General features: G+C 35.8%; 1 protein-coding gene across 4 annotated transcripts; it reads right to left on the bottom strand.

Moving 5' to 3' along the window:
- Window positions 1-3,860: 3,860 nt before the first annotated feature.
- On the bottom strand, window positions 3,861-15,946 carry LOC140894315 (uncharacterized). Of its 4 annotated transcripts, XM_073302789.1 has the most exons (18): window positions 15,599-15,946; window positions 14,992-15,190; window positions 14,572-14,725; window positions 14,411-14,493; window positions 14,191-14,280; window positions 12,965-13,423; window positions 12,757-12,864; window positions 12,053-12,183; window positions 11,840-11,972; window positions 10,966-11,296; window positions 10,376-10,875; window positions 10,077-10,256; window positions 9,842-10,000; window positions 9,630-9,704; window positions 9,260-9,371; window positions 8,058-8,257; window positions 5,374-5,589; window positions 3,861-4,632 (listed from the first exon to the last, which is right to left on the bottom strand). In XM_073302789.1, exons 1-18 carry the CDS (start codon window positions 15,814-15,816, stop codon window positions 3,982-3,984), a joined length of 3,999 nt encoding a protein of 1,332 aa, XP_073158890.1. In that variant the 5' UTR covers window positions 15,817-15,946; the 3' UTR covers window positions 3,861-3,981. The 4 variants fall into 4 exon arrangements, with proteins under 4 accessions (XP_073158890.1, XP_073158891.1, XP_073158889.1 ...); XM_073302788.1 differs by having other exon boundaries at window positions 3,862-4,632; window positions 14,411-14,725; XM_073302790.1 differs by lacking the exon at window positions 14,992-15,190 and having other exon boundaries at window positions 14,411-14,725; window positions 15,599-15,722.
- Between the last annotated feature and the right edge of the window lie 2,976 nt (window positions 15,947-18,922).

Raw genomic sequence — 18,922 nt, 5'->3', positions numbered from 1 at the left:
TGAAAGCGATTAATGGCGATTGAATATGGCGGCGCTGGCGAGGAGCTATGGTAGCTGTTAGGGATTGGATCGAGAGCAGTGCAGGTAGGAAGAGAGAAGGGAGAATCTATGCTGAGTTTGAAGCGACGCAAAGGAAATCAAATGGAGCAGATTTGGCAAAGTCGGGCAGTGGATGATTTGGGGTAGAAATTTCTGTCTGTCTTCGATGGCGAAAGAGGAGTGGAAGAGCGTGAGAATGAGGAAGGAGAGAGGAAAGAGAGAAGAAGGGGATATAAAATAACGTTTAATGTGAAAAATAGTACATTATATTTAAAAATGAATAAAAATATGAAATAGGGAGTGAGGAAAAAGTGTTTATGTGCAGCAGGGAGTGCAGAATAAAAATCCCTTACATGGGTACTGATCTTCAAGTTTAGTTTGTGTGTAGGGATTTTTCTCCAATTTCCCCTTTTATCAATTATAATTCTTTCTAGAATTATGACAAAGCTTTGCTTTGTGTATCCAAAAATCAAACTTATCAAAGTTTCATAAACTTTGTGGCATTTGTCAATTGATTATCTTCGTGGATTGTCAGAGACAGGTTCCTCTGAAGGTTTCGTTGTGATTAATTGTTTGTCGATTGTTTTTCTTCGTGGATTGTCAAAAATAAGTTTTCTGAAGGTTTCGTTGAGATCGATTGTTTATCTCGTGATTATCTGTTGTTATTTTCGTTGTAAACTAGAGGTGGATATCCAAAAGCTGTGATTATCTGTTGTTAGTTTCATGTTAAATTAGAGGTGGATATCCGAAAACTTACTTGTTTCAAAAGATCGGGACAACTTTATTGAGTCTTTTTGTTATTGAACTGAGGGTGCGATTTTCTATAATCGTGTTTGCTTTTCATGACATCCAAGATTCTTATCATTTGGTATCAGAGCTTAAGGTTCCATTGATTCAATTAAGTCGTATCTTTCTATTTGTTCTTCTTATATATTCTTTGTTCTTCTTATCCGTTCTTCGCGTTTTTCGTTTGTCGTTCTTCGTTTCTGCCTATCTTGTTGCCCAAGTTTCTTGTATCTTGTGCTACAAGTTATTTTTGAAAAAAAACTATAAAAAAATCAAAAATTCAAAAAAAAAAAAAAAAGGATTTCGAAATTGGTGAGAAAAAAAAGGGGTGAAAAAAAGAGGAGAGAAGAAACGAGAAAACTTGTGGATAAATTTCTTGCAGGTAAAGGGCAAGATTTGAGAACAAATATTTTTGAAGAAGAGAAGTCCGATATGAATCTAAAAAGCTATCGAAGATTCATATTGTTCCAAGATTTCTCTCATAATTTGCCATCGAGATTAGAAGGAATTGGGATCCATGACAATCAAGTTGGGGAGCAAGGGAGCCAAGTTGGAATGCATGGAGTTCGTGGTGGAATACTGAAATTTTATGAAGCTTCTAGAGAGATCAAAATCCAATCTCCACCGTCCAAAATGTATTTTAGGATGTTATGAAGCTACGGTTAAAATTTCGGCTCGATCCGACGGCTAGATTTCGAGTTATGATTTTTGCAAGAATAATGCGCAGAAATGTCAAATACAAGCATGTGCGTCCGTACACACACTTCGGCGTGTAGTGTGTGCGCGTGAGATTTTAATTAATTTTTATGTTTTTTTTCCTATTTTTGGTATTATAAGCCTACTATGAAACTTTTGAAAAATATCTTTGATATCTTTAGATATATTTTGTATTATTTTGCTTTATCTTTTATTATTTTTGTAGTTGTATTATAAATACAACATATACAATCATTATTGAATACAACAATGAAGATTATTGAATATTGATTTTATGAATTATAATTCTTTCTAAAATTATGACAAAACTTTTCTTTGTGTATCCAAAAATCAAACTTATCAAAGTTTCATAAATTTTGTGGCGTTTGTCAATTGATTATCTTCGTGGATTGTCAGAGACAGTTCCTCTGAAGGTTCCGTTGTGATTAATTGTTTGTCGATTGTTCTTCTTCGTGGATTGTCAGAAACAAGTTTTCTGAAGGTTCCGTTGAGATCCATTGTTTATCTCGTGATTATCTGTTGCTATTTTCGTTGTAAACTAGAGGTGTATATCCAAAAGCCGTGATTATCTGTTGCTAGTTTCATTGTAAATTAGAGGTGGATATCCGAAAACTTACTTGTTTCAAAAGTTCTGGACAACATTATTGAGTCTTTTTGTTATTGAACTGAGGGTTCGATTCTTTATAATCGTGTTTGCTTTTCATGACATCCAAGACTCTTATCAGAAATGGTGGTGTTTTACAATCTAATCCAATAATTCAGATATCAGGAGTTTTAAAATGCATAGATGTCATTTAAATGTCTCATTTTCATTCTATTTTGCATTTTTTTTTTTTATCTTTTCATATCTCATAAGAACGAGGCCTTCCTATGGTAATTTGTAATCCACTTCAAAATAATTCGTATTCTTATATAAAAGTGTATCATGGGGTTATTTAATAAATCATATGCAATAAGTGTATTGTGGAATATATGATTGTGAGTCTCATATAAGCATGCAAATCAATTGTTTTTTTTCCAGAATATGTAAATCAGTTTTTACCTCACTTATATGTTTTCTCCTTTGAACTTCAAAGCGCAATGGAGTTAATTGATTATTCTTTATCATTTCTTGCAAATTTTTGAAGGACAAATATCAAATCCACTCCCTCGCATCTCAAGGTTTATTCTTCTATTTAGTTGTTTGATTTGTGTTTCTTACTTGATTCCAGCTCCAATTGCTATGATTTTATTGTCAATCTAAGATTTTAGATGAGTAGGAGGTTAACGTGAATGTAATCAAGTAGAAATTATTTTGTTGCTCGTCATGACCTCCCGTGAAAATAGATAGTTTTGAGAATGAATTTGATTGATTGTTTAACATTTTCAGATTTTGTATGATATTTGGTCGTCTTATTCAGATGTTCATTGGAATGTTGGTTTTCTTCGAGTAGTAAATAGCGAGGGCCATGGATGATATCATTCTGGAAATTCCGTTTCTTCGTATTTAGGCTTTAATTTTTTAGGCACCTCTCCAATTGCAAAAAAACTGCAATGAATTGTCATTTATTTTTGTAGTGATTATTAATGTAATTTTCTCTACATAAATTGCGACTATTTTTTGCAAGTGATATGATAAATACTTGCATATGATTTCATATTTTCTTCCCAATGGTAAAATTTTACTATATGAAACAGTGTTTCATAATTTTTAAAAACCAAATAACTAAAATTTATGTCTCATTCATTTTGTATATATATTTCATATAAAAAATCATACTTAAAAATAAAATAAATCAAATGTATGCAATACATAGCCACATCTTACGTTACGCACGCAAAGCGTATATCACATTGACTGGTTTACATAAAATATGTGAGACTCATCTAACCTAGTGATAAAGTCCTTGTTTGTGGCATACATTTACACACAATACAAAGCTTTCGATTTGCATGATAAACATTATCGTATTAACTAAAACTTAACTAACCAGTTAATTGTCTTTTTCTCGCACTTGCCATCATCATTGCTATAATGTAGCAACTTTTACTCTGCGGATCTGATTTGAATTCACAAAAATAATAAAGGTAAAATGCAAAGAGCACGTATCCTGACAGGCGATCTCGTGAAGATCGATTCAACTAATATCTATAATGATAAAAAATGATATTTTTAATATAAAAAATAATAATTTTTCATTAATCAAACTGAATATGAAATTTATTTCACAAAATTGACTCAAACCTATTTTTTCAGAAATAGGAAATACGTTGGCCCAACGGTAATTTAGTGGGAAAAAAAGAAAAAAGAAGTTTCAAATTTTGATCATTACTCTCGTTTGCGGTACTGTATTTCTTGATTTATATCATATCTCATGATGTGGAGACCAATCCTACTGGGATTATGACTTCAATACTATCTGGCTGCATAAAAACGTAATCCATATTTACCGAAACATCTTAACAATACATTTGCTCTTCAAACACTAGAGCACGCAGTCTTTTGTAAACACACTCAACAGAGGTGAAATCAATGTCAAATCCGTAACTCTGACCACCATACAACACATAAAGAAACTCTTTCCGCAACGGAGGAGGCAGTAATTCACTAATTTCAGGGAACATCGAAGGCGAAGGAGATGGCAAATCCTTCTTCGTCGAGTAGTATACATCAGCCAAAAGAAGCCATATCAGATCAGGGTCGATACATGCTAGTCCCGCAAGGGCTTTTACCGAAGCATCTTGAAGACCTTTAACCCCACTGCATGCTATCCCTACAACTATACCACTGATCTTTTTCAGTACCGTGTGTGAATCCAAGGCTGAAGCACTTCTTTTGTTACTAGCTAAGTCTGAAATCATATCAAGAATCGATATCTGGGCTTTTAGATTAGATATCTCAGACAAAGGATCTTCGGAAGATATGGAACCGCTCCTATATGGAAGTTGCATTGGTTTTCTTTCATCTTTTGAAATGGGCTTCTTCTGAAATGGGGACGTGTTTAGAAGTTTCCAGAGGTGGGACCCATCGGAATGAAAACGACGAGAAAAGAAGTCTCCCCCACATATTTTAACTGTGGAACTGATTGCTTGGCAACATCTTCGAATTGCCTGTAGAATGAGTTAAAAGATGAAATTGACATGATTCCAACGAGGACAATTCTTCTCAGAAACATATAATATCCTTTCCTTTATCATCTTCAAACTAATAATTACTTTTAATTTAATTTTTCAACAATCCGTGAAATCTTTTTCTTTATTATATCATATTCTAATCCGATAAACCATATTCTAAAATTCTAAACGACCCCATAACTACTAAACAATTATGCTTCTCAAGTTCTCTAACATTAACAACATTTAACACAATTGACAATACAGTTTTACATAGTGCAATATCTACAGTGGAAAATGTCACTAACTCAACAGAAAAATTCAGCGCATTCTTGCATTACATAACATTAATATCTCCTCTGAAAAATAAAACTAAACATACATCATATTTTCCAATATAATTTTCAGGAAGTATTTTCCAGAAAATATTTTCAAAAAGTACTGTGACAACAAATCCAAACATAGACCATGAATTCCAAGTTCATGGTAAAATAACAATGCTTCTCTTGAAATCTTTGTTTCAAAAACCATTGCAGGGCATTGAAAATACAGTGGATTAAACCTTGAGGATTTCAAATGCTCGGAACAATTTCCATCATGCTCAAGTTTCATAAATTTTTTTGAAAATAAAGATGCATAAATTTTTTAAAAACAAATCATCATGCTGCAGGTAAAAAAACTGATAATTATGAGATAATCAACGATTAATAGTTTAGATTATGTAGAGACAGCACTCACCAATAGATTCTTATTTCGGAAACAAGAAACCAAGAATGGCCAAATTTTATTCATTGCAGGGAGCAATCTGTTCTCCCCAGCTTCATCCTCAGCAGCACCCAAATTATCCTGAAGTCCATGGAGTGAATGGGACTGAATGAATTGCTCAATCACCTCTTTTATTTTTTTCTCATGCTTGTAGGCTTCTTCCACTTTGGCAAGTGCTTTGATGCCATCCTAGGAGACGATGAAAAAAGAAACCACCCTAAAGTCCCGCAGGAGCAAGATAACATAGCTTGATGAATGTAATCTCTCATGAATTTTAAGAAAGTATGGCATTTTACATACATGATACAAGTTTTCGAGAAATGTCGAGAATGTGTCAGGTAAAGCTTAATACCCTACATGTGATGCACAAATAAGTTTCTTCTCACATCAAACACAGAGGTCATGAAACTTATTATCCGATCAACCATCACGATGCCAGGCAATGGGATCTTAGCGAGTTAAAATTATTATAAAAAAGCAGAACCACTTAAAATGGATTTTAAGATAACATTTTAAAATAATCCCATATATCGCATACGGGATTTGATAGGCACAAATATTGACACTTCATCTTATTTGGGCCAAAGCTTATAAGCTGAAAATCGTGACATTAGGTCTAGCATCCCAGGTTTGGGAAATGAGTTTGGTTGGTGGATTTAACAAACAACTAAGTATGCAAATATGAACAGGGAAACAATGATTTTTCCCCAGTGACATTCTGTTAGGAACCTCAATTTATATATATAATAGAAGAGAATTACAATAAAGAAAAACCCAAAGATGATCTCTGTTCCCTAGCCAAAGCTAGTCCCTAGCACAAGCTAGTAATATTTAAGCAAAAGCCAAATAACTGAAGGACCTCCATTTCCTTCTATCTTGCCTACTTTATATTCTCGCATTCTAACCCCTTTCCTCTTCTCCAAGCTTCTCCAAGCCATCGGTTCTAGAAGTCTCTTGACAAGTGGATAGCCCAATTTAGCAAGGCCCATGATGATAACCCAACTTTACTTATCCAGCCCATTATTCTAAAGTACCTAACAATACCACCCCTTGAAATTCAGCCTTGTCCTCAAGGCTGAGTCTTGAATCTTGATCTTCACTCCCCTCCAGCCAACATCAAAGACAATAACATGAAAACCAAGATCGACGAGCTCATTGTTAAATCCCTGCAACTGATGAAGCTTAGCCTTCCCAAATTGTGCTTCTAGGACAATAAAGTTGCTACAGAATTCCCTCAACTCCACCTTTTCTGAGTTTTGCATGGGCATTTCACAAGAATATTTACTCCACAACTTTCTTGTAATTGACTTTATTACCAAAGGATTAACTTTTCTAAGTTCTTTCTCGATCCTCTGGAAAGCGCCATCAACCTTATTCACCTCTTTTTCTTCTGGTAGTCTATTAATCCTTAGCATGGATAGTAAGCAATAATAGTTTTGATCTCCACACATATCCCCATCATCAACAACCAAATTGCCTAACATATTTATATCCACGACAGTGTAACCAATAATCTTCACTCCTTGACAAGTTGCCCCAACCACTGAATTTTCTTCAATTATTTCCCCAATCAATTCATTTTGGAACAAATAATCGAGCCCCTCCCCAGCTATCACAACCCACAAAAGAGGCCATACCATAAATAAAAGATTACCTGTACCAACCATAAAACCAACATCAGTATTACCCTTTTCAGTAGTAGATTGATCAACAACCCTAGCAGCACCTATATTGTAAACTTCCTCCAAATTCAGCCATAGCTTTAGGCATTTGTAGGTGCAATTTGTTTTCCCTTCGATCGTTTTCCTCACTATCGGAGGGACGACTGATCCTTCAAACCCTCCCTGATAGTTTCTTCTTCAGCTTGGTTATCGCAAACAACCACCCTGCTCTTATGCCCCAGGACCTCATCGTTCACCACCCACTGCTGTTCCTCTCCCTTCAACCGATAATTTGGGTAGTCACCCCACTTCTTACTCATCGACTGTTGCATCCGAATCTGAGATTTTGCAATCTTAGACATAGCTTTTTCAAGAGAGCTTAAATTCGCCTTCATCAGGCTCATATTTTCCACAATTTTTTTCTCAGGTACTTCCAACCTTTCTTCTTCTCGCTCCATCGGATCCGGCAGGTACGGAACAATTGTTAGGAATCTCAATTTATATATATAATAGAAGAGAATTACAATAAAGAAAAACCCAGAGATGATCTCTGTTCCCTAGCCAAAGCTAGTCCCTAGCACAAGCTAGTAATATTTAAGCAAAAGCCAAATAACTGAATGACCTCCATTTCCTTCTATCTTGCCTACTTTATATTCTCACATTCTAACCCCTTTCCTCTTCTCCAAGCCATCGGTTCTAGAAGTCTTTTGACAAGTGGATAGCCCAATTTAGCAAGGCCCATGATGATAACCCAACTTTACTTATCCAGCCCATTATTCTAAAGTACCTAACACATTCTTCAGAACATCCAAATCTCATCACTACAAGAAGAATGAACTGTAGCATGCAAATCGTATTACCCACGAGCAAAAATATCCCAGAGCATAACAAATTTTTAGTATGATAGTCTAATCAAGTATTAACATAACATTTGGTTTTAGTCCCAGCATGTACATCAAGAAATAAGTCCAAAATTTCATGAAATCAGAACCATACCTCAACTACATCCAGAGCAATAAAGCATTCTGATTGGTCAGATGAAGAAATTAATGGAGTTACGGCGACTAGACATGACCCTGCAATAGATCCAACTATTTGACGATATCTTCTGGAGTCATTCAACTTGAATAGAATTGATTCCCATTCATTTACTAGTTTATCAGCCTCATCAGACCACATTTGACCATCTGTTTCTGTAATAAAATAAAACATGGTGAATATAATAATAGCATAAAAACTCAACCCCGTAAATTCATCACGTATTCAGAGACTCGTGTACTCGTGTGTTCTAACATATCTTTCGTGAATAGCTAATTCATCCTGCATTAGGATATTGTTGATACTCTAGCATAAAAACCAAAACAACCAAGTGCGGTGGGTGCTGCAGTATTTACTTCAAGAGAGGTTGCTTCTTTTTGTCCCTTGTGTTCTTTCTACTCTGATGTCATCTTATCACTTATTTCCAGCTAGCAGTTCACCTATTTGTCAGGACCAGCCATGGAGACCATTTTGTTAATTTGTTAATCAGTTTTTACCAAGGCTGAATCGTGCCCATGACTAACCAACTAGAAGGGGCTTTAGAAAGAGGATGTCTTCCTATCGTTCAAGGAATTTGATGCCCTTTATCCATTCCAGCTTTCTAAATAAAATGTCAATCAGGGTTAGTGCATAGTTTTTTTCCCAATATTTTTAAGTACTTGACACATACGTATCCAAATTTATCATGTTTAAGCAACTCAAATCAAGCATACAATTTTCAAATTTTATTGTTCTTGACAAGATGATATTGGAAACACTTGACAATATGTGATCAAACAGTACAGATTGAACTGCTCTGAACGTCAAGTAAAAATGTATGCTTCATATGGAGAACTAACAAAACTGCGACATTTCCCTTTTCCACATGCTAATAAGACATTCTTTCATCCACGAAGTTAGAGAAGAAAAAAGAGCAGCGTGAAGGTGGCCTTCAAGTCTCTCATTTGCCCGATGTTTTTAGTTACTCGAAGATAAACTACGAGAAGAAACACTTGTAAGGTGGTGGTGTATCACCTTCCATATTTATCCAGAAACTAGATTATGAATAAATGATGCATGCTACATTTAACAAAGATTAACAGGAAATAAAGATAAATTTTCCAGCTTTCAATTCTTCCAAGTTTGTGATACTAAGATGCAATGGTCAGAATACTTTCCTGGACACTGCCCTTCATTCAACACAATAGAGTCGACAACTTTCCTGTATGACTCCACTTGATTGGGTAGGGTACTGGCCTCATGCTTGGATGACTTGGCTATTTCTGCAACTACCTAAGCAAACAAGAAAATGAAAAAGGATACTGATACAACAGTTAAAATGCATCTGATAAGACAAACTTAAACACTACATTAACTTAAAATTTGGTCCAATATAAAAAGGAGAACATTCCACAATGAAAAACGAAAAACAAGGATAGATCACAAAATCATACCATAAAAAACATCTGATTTTTTCAACCAGGAAATTATTAATGAGGAAAACAATCTCAAAATCCGAATGAACATAAAAATTTGATTATCAGAGATGACCTTCAAGAAGGAGACGGTCAAGTTTGGGTTTTGATGTCTGCCTAGAATTTCAAGTTCCATAGAAACCATGCGCATCTGTACAAGTCTACTGTATCAGATCACAGGAGTTATAGATAGAATCAATTCAGGAAATAACCATATTTCTTGGAGAAAACATCGTGATATGAAATGAAAATAGCAATAATAATTTCCCCAAAACAATAAAGTCATACCGGCTCCTCCAACAATGGCAAAATCTTATCAGCTACTCCAATGCAAGAAAGCATGGAAGAAAGAACATTTGATGCATGCAGGTTGAGATCTAAGTGGCGTAGTTGCTGACATATTGAATCAATCACATAGTCTGAGTTTGCTAATACCAAGTGTCCCACCTGAAACCATTTTATACAGTGATGTTTTCTGATCAGAATACACACAACAAATGAGAACAGTGCCATCAGTACTCACAGTTGGACAGCCATGAGCAGCAGAGATAGTTAGTAAAACAGCATCAGATGCTCTTCTGATGTGGAAATTTGAGCAAATAACATTTTCAAGCAACCTATAAAGCGAAGAGTGAAGAAATCCAGATGTTGAAAATTCTTTGCCGAGGCAGATACTAAATATTCCAATCCCCTCAATAATAACCTGTTGAATGAAGTTTAAAATCAATACTGCATATTTAAACATCTGCAGCCTATAGGCACACAGCACACTAATAAAATATTAATCAAATCAAAAGCAACAAATGTTGTTATTATCTAAACCTGGTGTAACATTGCATTATCATGAAAAAAATGCAAACTTATTTCTCCATCTTCTCCAGATTGTTGAAGAGAAGCTGAGTATCTGAGTGGAAGATCCCATACTTCAGTTGATAGATATTCATGTAGTATAACACCGATGATATCAATCAAATGACTCCTAGCATCACAATTTTTGGAAATTTTTTGAACATAATGCTCTGGCGCGATATTTTTATATTCACATGACCTACTGCTATTCTGATAGAATTCTTGTCGTCGACTGGATTCAAACATTCTGCTGAAAGATGCAATTGCTTCATCAGACAGACCGAACAAGATCTCATTTAAAATACATGTAGCAGTACTAGCCTGCCGGACTAAATCTCCTGACCCAGTTCGCTTATACCATGACTGCCAGCTTTCTTTGCAGTATTCTTTTGTCCGCAACTTCGTTATCAAATTACGCAAGTGTCCCAGGAGGATCTCAATTAACATTGAAAAAGACCCTTCACTTCTAGAATCTAGAAGAGAACAAGATGGTCTGGTGTAAGATTTACATATTAAAGAGAAGTGAATTTAGTCAAAAAAGAAAAAAGACAGATAAAAATAACCTGCAAACATGTACAGACTGACTAGTCTAAGAACTCCAGCAAGAGTTTCATACAATTTCTGACTGCCAATACCAGAAAACCAAGGTGGCATTTTAGGCAGTTCATATTCCTTCTGCCCATTTTCCAATAGGGGTAGCAGTTTTCTGTTTTGAAAACCTGAATATTCAGGATTCCCATGGTTGACATTGCTTGCAGCCTTGATCTCAGCTATAGAATGTATGAATCCATGTGAAGATGGTCTTGTTGATGCAAGTTTCTTCAGTGAACCAGAAAATACTGATTTCTGACTCATACAGAGGGCAAAAACATCCAAGAAGCGAGCAATGGTCACCTACAAGACATTGGTACAAGAAAGTGACTGAAAAAGGGAGTGGAACTCAATTAGGGTAAATCAGTGACATTATGACACCTCAACAAAAAATGGTGTGTTGTTCATCTTACTGGTTTTACAAACCGACGCATCTTCGGAATGCCAAGTTTTCAGGAAAAACACAAGCCGAGACAGAATAAATTTTTTTTTCGTAGTTCTAAGTTTCATTTTCTAGATTTACTTAACTTTTAATAAACTAAAACTTTTCAATCTAAGATTAAAAAATGAGCAACACTAGAGATACAAAGAGAATAAAGGAGTACAAAATTGAGCACCTAAAGGTCCATAAATCATAAGAATTTTAACTAGTATTCAGTTGATCCCCAACAATTCACGACTCAGACAACACAACATTACTCATTCAATGGTGCAAATGAGAGGCATCACCACCAGAGAATTTGATATGAAACAGTTGCTGAGGTTATGAGCTTTTCAATTGGTATCAGATTTACAACGACGACAATAAATTGAATATTTGGAGCAAACATGATGAGGTAATCATACAGGAGAAAGAAGAAGGTAGTCTGAGATAAGACGTGGACCACAAAAATATGTCACTGCAAGTAATTTCCGTGCATGTAAGAGTGAAAGTGACTCCTCATTACTCAACATTACTTGAGGAAGCTTTTCAACAAGCCTGTAAATAAAATTCAAGGACAAATTATAGTAACTTCTCCAAGATAAGGTCACAAGATTCATTTTACAGAGCACAAAGACCTGCTAAAAACCTCTGTCGTATCATGCTCAAGTTGATCATGTCCACCAGATGATAACACAAATCCAAAGAATGCCTTTGCATCAGAGGACACCTCTTCACAATCATCGCAGATCAAGGCAAAAAGACATTCCTGCAGTAGCAATCAAGTCACACATATTAACTTATGATACTAACAACTATCAGTTAAATTGCATCGCTTGTTTAAATTTATCGACAATTTGGCATTCTGAAGCATCTTATAGAATACACCACACGAGAGTTTGAGTGAACTAGGAAAGAAAGTTTGAAAATAAACAACAGAATCTTAGCAGGAAATCCACTACAATCATTGGTAGATGAACCAAAATAGCCATTACTAGGCATTATTCGTCATGGCAGGAATAGCAGGGTTTACACACAATCTTTATCACAGAGTTTGCGAGATAGAATGTAGTTCATGGTGTTCATGCAGCCCGCCTACCTGATTATACAACCTGAATAGAGATATTTCTTTTTCCAACATACAGCGATCAAAATTCCTTATGAACCCCATAATTGAAGCAGGAAACCACATTCTGACAGATAAGTCAAACCAAAACAATGGGATCCTATAAACAGTCGATATTCATTATTTCCAGAATGATGAGGTTACCACTATATTTTCAAATGCATAATCAACAAACTGAAGAAAAGTATTACAGGTTGATTCTGAATCTCAGCTCACCAAAAGCATTTGTCTGCTTTCCTTCAGTGTGTAGCTGCACTTACATAAGAGCACCTTTGTGGCAGCTAAAAGTCCTAGTCTCACTTTTATGGTTGGATGAAGACAAAGCTGAAAGATGACGGGAATATATTAAGATTCTAGTTAAACACTAACAAAGAAAAAAACACTAAGATACAGTAGGATTATAAATGTTAACCATGAAACTTACATGAGGAAAGGTTGCCGACAAAAGTTTGTTCACATGAAAAGTCGTATTTTTTAGCCAATCGGCCGAACGCTTCACACGCAATGATGCAATTTTAATGCTGGAATTGAGATGAGTCTCCTGGCCAGACAATGAGGTGCTTGCCACAGGAGACACAAATGAATCTGTGACTTTTTCATCCCGCACTTGATTTTTTACAGGCAGGTGACGGAGTTCCTCAAGGTATGATGCAAGAGATCTCTCCTTACTCAAACAGGGGCCAGAAGTATCATTCATGTGGACACCAAGACTATTATCCTCAAGAACTATACTAAGGTATTCAGTCAGACCTCTAACTGCCTGATTAAGTGCTTCCGTGCTTCCGGCTGCCCCACTAATCATCGTTCTTGAAACATGCAACACTTTCCCAATTTGACTGACAACACCTGGTAAATAAAAAGCCAATGCATCTGCAGTACCAACCTGCAGGTTCCATTTACAAATATGACTTATGTACCTACATTGCACTTCACACACTTTGTAAACACACATAAAGAAAGTGGAAGTCTACAAAATGTAAAATAGATCCGTAGAATACTAGAACCAAAAAAATGCTGGACTCTTACTAGGAGTAATAGGGAATATCTCATCGGATAATAACATCTTCTTCATCTTCTTTTCGTTATGTAGCAGGGAACAATTCACTCCACATGATGAGACAATAAAAAGTATCACAATAGTACCCGGATGCATGCGTTGCGTGCTTATATAGTTCATTATTTTAATGAAAAGAAAAAAACAAAAATAAACGGTGAAAAAAAACAAAAATGGCGTTTCCATATATAACAAATCCACGAAATGGCAAAAAAAAAAAAAAAAAGTAAATGTGACATTTCAGTAACTAAATATCTATCAAAGGGCAAAAAGTATGAGGAGCATACCAACACACCAAAGTTTCCTTCATGCTTAATATGGTATTAAATTAAATTATGGTAAATTTGACATTTCGATGACGGACCACCACACAAAAAGGTCCCAAGTTTAATAATATAGTATCGATTTTAACTCGTGGAAGAGGTGGTAAAAAAAAGCATGGAAAGGTGAGACTAATACAAAGAGAAGATTCCAACAAGAACTGAAACAAAGAAAGTCAAGCTTAAAGGGCATTCATCATTTGCATCAAGACTGATCAGTTTCAGCAGAATTTAAGGAAACAAAGAGCTCCATAAGTTGAAAGTAGTAGATAATACCCTTGCTACAAGAACTCGAAGTGTCATCAAGGCTTCAATTCGAAGTCTTGAACTGCCTTGATGACCTCTTGTGGCCTCAACATCTGCAGCCTTCAAGTACATACTCAAGTTAGACTTTTGCAAGAAGGTTGTGCACATAACAAAGGGATACAGAAGCGGAGCATCACGTAAACGCTCCAAGGGCCAGACGGAGAGATCATAAAGTGGGAGAGGTACATGCCTTGAGGAGAAGAGAAAGCCAGTGTCCAACAGCAGCAGATGCAGGCTCAGACTGCAGAAATGCTAATGAACATTCTTTTGGAACTGAATCATCATATATAGAGAGTTTAGCAACTGGTAAAAATGATAACTCTTTCTCAGCTGGAAAAATAGGTAGATCACCAATCTGCTTGCATGGGCAATCATCATCAGAACAAGGACACAAATTAAGCATCAATGCTCTGAAACACCTAATTACTCCTTCACGAAATTCTTCTGAACCTTCCAGTGGAGAAAGCGATGCGCCTTGAGCTAATTTCTTTAGAATTACAACCATCTGCAAAGAAAAGTACATATGTAATTCCATTAGAAAAACACACTTTGTGTACATCAACACTACCCGTATGAGCGACATGAAAAAATATACACCGACAATCAAAGGAACAAAAGCAATACGCTGAACAAGGGAACTGTATGCCACTATTATACTGTTAAATATACAGACTTAATGATAAAAGACTTTCCAGAGTGACAATCCCTTTGATTAACAACCACTTCCCCCAAACTCCTTAGCTGCTAAACAACACAATTAGTTTTCAATACCTGATCTACAGATCCAAATCGACACTTTTTCAAAATTTCCTCCAAACAAGAAACAACACCTTCTGCCACCGAGTCACTCACTTGATGTGGCCTCTCTAAGGCATTAAACGCCAGGGACTTATCCTTGGAATCAAACTTCAATGAAGACCTACAGCTAACTGCTGTGTCGAATAGAAGCAGCAACGGAAACAAAACATAGCTGGAAAAAAAATAAATATTAACAAGCAAACAGATTTCAATCGATCCAAGTAAAATAAGCAATGAAATATAAAAGAGTAAAATTGAAAACCCAATTGAGCGTGTGCGTACATTGTGATCATGTTGTAGCAGAACAGTGAAACTGCTCTGAACATACAAGTCCCAAGTCCATGATAAAACATGAAATTAAATACCGAAAACAAAAGAATACCTTTCTTGCAACAAATATTTAAATCTCCTTGATTCACATTTATTTATATCAAATGTAAGTCTACAATCAAACAAGAAAACGACGACAAGCCGTTAAATAAAGAAAAATCCGTGTTTCACAGTACAATTCACAATAAAGGGCATACAGAATTTCGTTTAAAAAATGATGCAACAAGTTAAAAAAAAAAAAGAGATATACTCAAAGAACGGCTGAATGGATGGAGAGGGCAATCGTTGGAGAAGGTGAAGGAGTTGAGTGATTGTGTAGGAATTTTTCTGGGGATTTTGAAAGAGGTCCAGGAGTAGTACGCAGTGTAGTTTCAGCTCAGAAAAGATGCTGCCGTTACTCGTATCTTCTTCCTCTTCCACAGCTGCCGCTTCTTCTCCACCATCCGATTTCCCGCCGTATGTTTCCATATAAACGAAATGGGCCCAAAAGAATTAGCTTTCGGGAGATGAAGAATCCTCCAAGAGTTGCGGTCGCTGAGAACAAAAGAGCGAAGAGCCAAACCAGAGTCACTTCCGGTCCATTTCAGCGTTTGTCGTCCTTATCAGTATGTTTGGATGTCTAAAAAATGGAATTTGAAATTGGATTTGAATTTGGAATTGTATTTGGATTTTAAAATCCATGGAATTGAAATTCCATTTTGTGTTTGGCAAAAAGTTAAAATATATTTTGGAATTTGATAGTATAAATTTTAGATAAATGATATTTTATAAAAAATTATAAAAAAAAACTTAAAATTTATAAGTAAAGTATATGAATTTATTATTAAAAATAATTTTATTGCTTTATAAACTCAAATCCCGTGAAATCCCGTGAAATCCGACCAATTTTGTCAAGATTTCATTTAACTAATTGAAATCCTATGAAATCCCATCAAACACCAATCCCGTTTTGAAATCCCAAGTTGTCAAACACTAAAACGGTATTTCCAATTCCAAATCCCATCAAATCCCGTCCAATTCCCGTGATCCAAACACACTGTAAATTATTGTTTTAAATAACTTGATCTATAACTATAATGAAACTTACCTGCCTTTTTTCCATACTATGGTCCTTCATTGAGATACACGGATTGTATTGTGTTTATAACAATTAAAAATTGGAAAGTGTGAAAATTCGAGTTTGTAATTGAATAATAAATACAAAATTTAAATTAACACTCATTAAAATAAAATTAAAAAAAGTGAAAAATTATTATAAATTTTGAAAACTTTCTTAAAGACAACATCCACAGTTGAGTTTCTTGCATTATCTTCAATCTTCGTCATCACATATTAACTCCGACATACAGCTTGGTCATGACTAAAAATAGGTTTCCTCAAAAAAAGCCCCACATATGATAATGATTGTCCTTGACTTTTGTTAATTGTCATTACATATGAAATAATTAAGAAATTTGTCTTCGTTGAAACTTGAAAGGAAGTCTTGGATTAGAAGGAGTTAACAACATTATTGGAATAAGAACTTTCTGACCCGCATTACTTTCGATAAGAAATTTTTTTTCCAAAACATGGTTTCCGAGCTTCATGATAATCAATCTAGTATCATTTCATAATCCAGGAGAATGATATACGTTCCGCAACAACATAACAGGAGTGTCAATCTTCAAATTTAGCTCGTGGTTCGGAACTCCAGAACATCTAATTCTATTTTAGAATTCTGGAGTGTACAAATGTGCAACATATCAACATTTTTCTTTGAATGACACGCCGAATCAAAACTTAAATACAATCTTTCATCCGAATTGTTCAGTGATATCATGTATTCATTTATGGACCGAACAACATCAAGAGTTTAGTGTCAATATAGCCCTCTGCTGGAAGTATGATGTATCACTTATAGTGCTACCAAACAACGAACATGTACTTTCGACGATTGTTGTGATAGGGTCTTTGAAGTTTTTAAGCAACAATTCATCTGGAATATCAATCATCGCACAACCATCATTTGGTTCTTTAATTTTTCCATCTCCTATATTTTCAATCCAATCCGAAAATCTCATAATTTCATCGTCTTCCTCATCAGAGACAAAATTACAAAGACACATATTGTTAGTCAATCTCAAAACTGTGCAACGTCTCCACAGATATGAAGAATGAATAGTGGCATGAACAATGTCTTGCTTATAGTCCTTCGGAGTAACAGGCAAAATTTGTCGAAAATCTCTGCCAAATACAACTATTTTGCCTCCAAAAGGAAAGTGAAAGGTTGAAAGATTTGCAAATCACATTATGTCGCACATGCTTCTGTCTAGTGATTCAAAACAAAACTTATGCATCATTGGAACCTCATCCCATATGATAGTTTGGATTTCTCAATAAGCTCCGAAAGAGGACTCCTATAGTAGCCCGACTGCATTTTACAAGATTAATTAAGTAAAAATGGTTAAGCATAGATTAGGGGCTTAATTTGGATTTAATTATACAATTTTTTGAAATTTGACTAAGGTGAGTTCGGAGCATCCGAACCAGGATCGGAGGATCCGAACTCCTTCGGAGGCATGACCAAAGATCGGAGGCTACATCCAGATCGGACCGTCCGAACCCAGTTAGGCCATGCAAGGGTTGAGGTGTTAAGGTTGATCAAACACAGAATTTCGGAGCCTCCGAAGTAGGGATTGGAGCGTCCGAACTGTGCATGCAGTGACGTGTTGCGCATGCAAGGATCGGAGCGTCCGATCTCCGCCTATAAATAGGCCCTCTGAGAATTAATTTCTCACACCAATTCTTAGCTTCCTCTCTCCGTGTAGGTGTTTTCTAGGTGTTTTGGAGGTGATTCCAGCCTTCTTAGGCTTGGTCCGGAGGTTGCCGAGTGCTCCGGGGTTGCGGCAGAGAGGTGCCCAAGTTCTAGGGAAGTCTTCATCAGAGGGCTGACGACGGACGCAGGTATAGCTCTGACTCATTATAGTAAATAGGGAGTATGCTATAGTATAGTTAAGGATTTTATACTAAGGTTATAATGCATGAGTACTCATTATAGCTTGGACATAGATCTGGTTTAGCATTGCCTGGTATTTGAGGTACGGAAGTATTATTCAAGATATCCAGATTGAGTATGCATGTATTATGTGATTGTATGTACTATATGCATTTATATAAAACATGTCATGACTGTATGTTGCATACATGAGCATATTGAGCCTTTATCCTAGAGATATCCTGTAATAGGACGCTCACCCTACGAGTTGTGGATGGTTGGATACGTAAGTCTTGTGTCAGGTCACTGTGATGGTTGGACACATGTTGTAGTAGCCCGATTTTATTTTACAAGATTAAATTGCTAAACATGTTTAGATTTAATAAAACATGATTAAATTATTTTTAATATGATCAAACAGACCAAGGATTTGGGTCCAGAATGCTCGGAAATGCTTAATGGGCTTATTGGGCTCGGAAAGTTTGGAGGGTCCGAACTAGGACAGTTCGGAGGCACGTTTGGGGTTCGGAGGAGGGTAAGATCGGACGATCCGATCTTGGGATCAGACGGTCTGAACTCTCCCAGGACAGATGTCAAAAG

This window comes from Henckelia pumila, chromosome 4 (assembly GCF_033568475.1).
Source record: "Henckelia pumila isolate YLH828 chromosome 4, ASM3356847v2, whole genome shotgun sequence".
NCBI classification, from domain to species: Eukaryota; Viridiplantae; Streptophyta; class Magnoliopsida; order Lamiales; family Gesneriaceae; genus Henckelia; species Henckelia pumila.
Note: the sequence above shows the minus strand (reverse complement) of the source record. Positions and strands in the feature narration are given on the sequence as shown.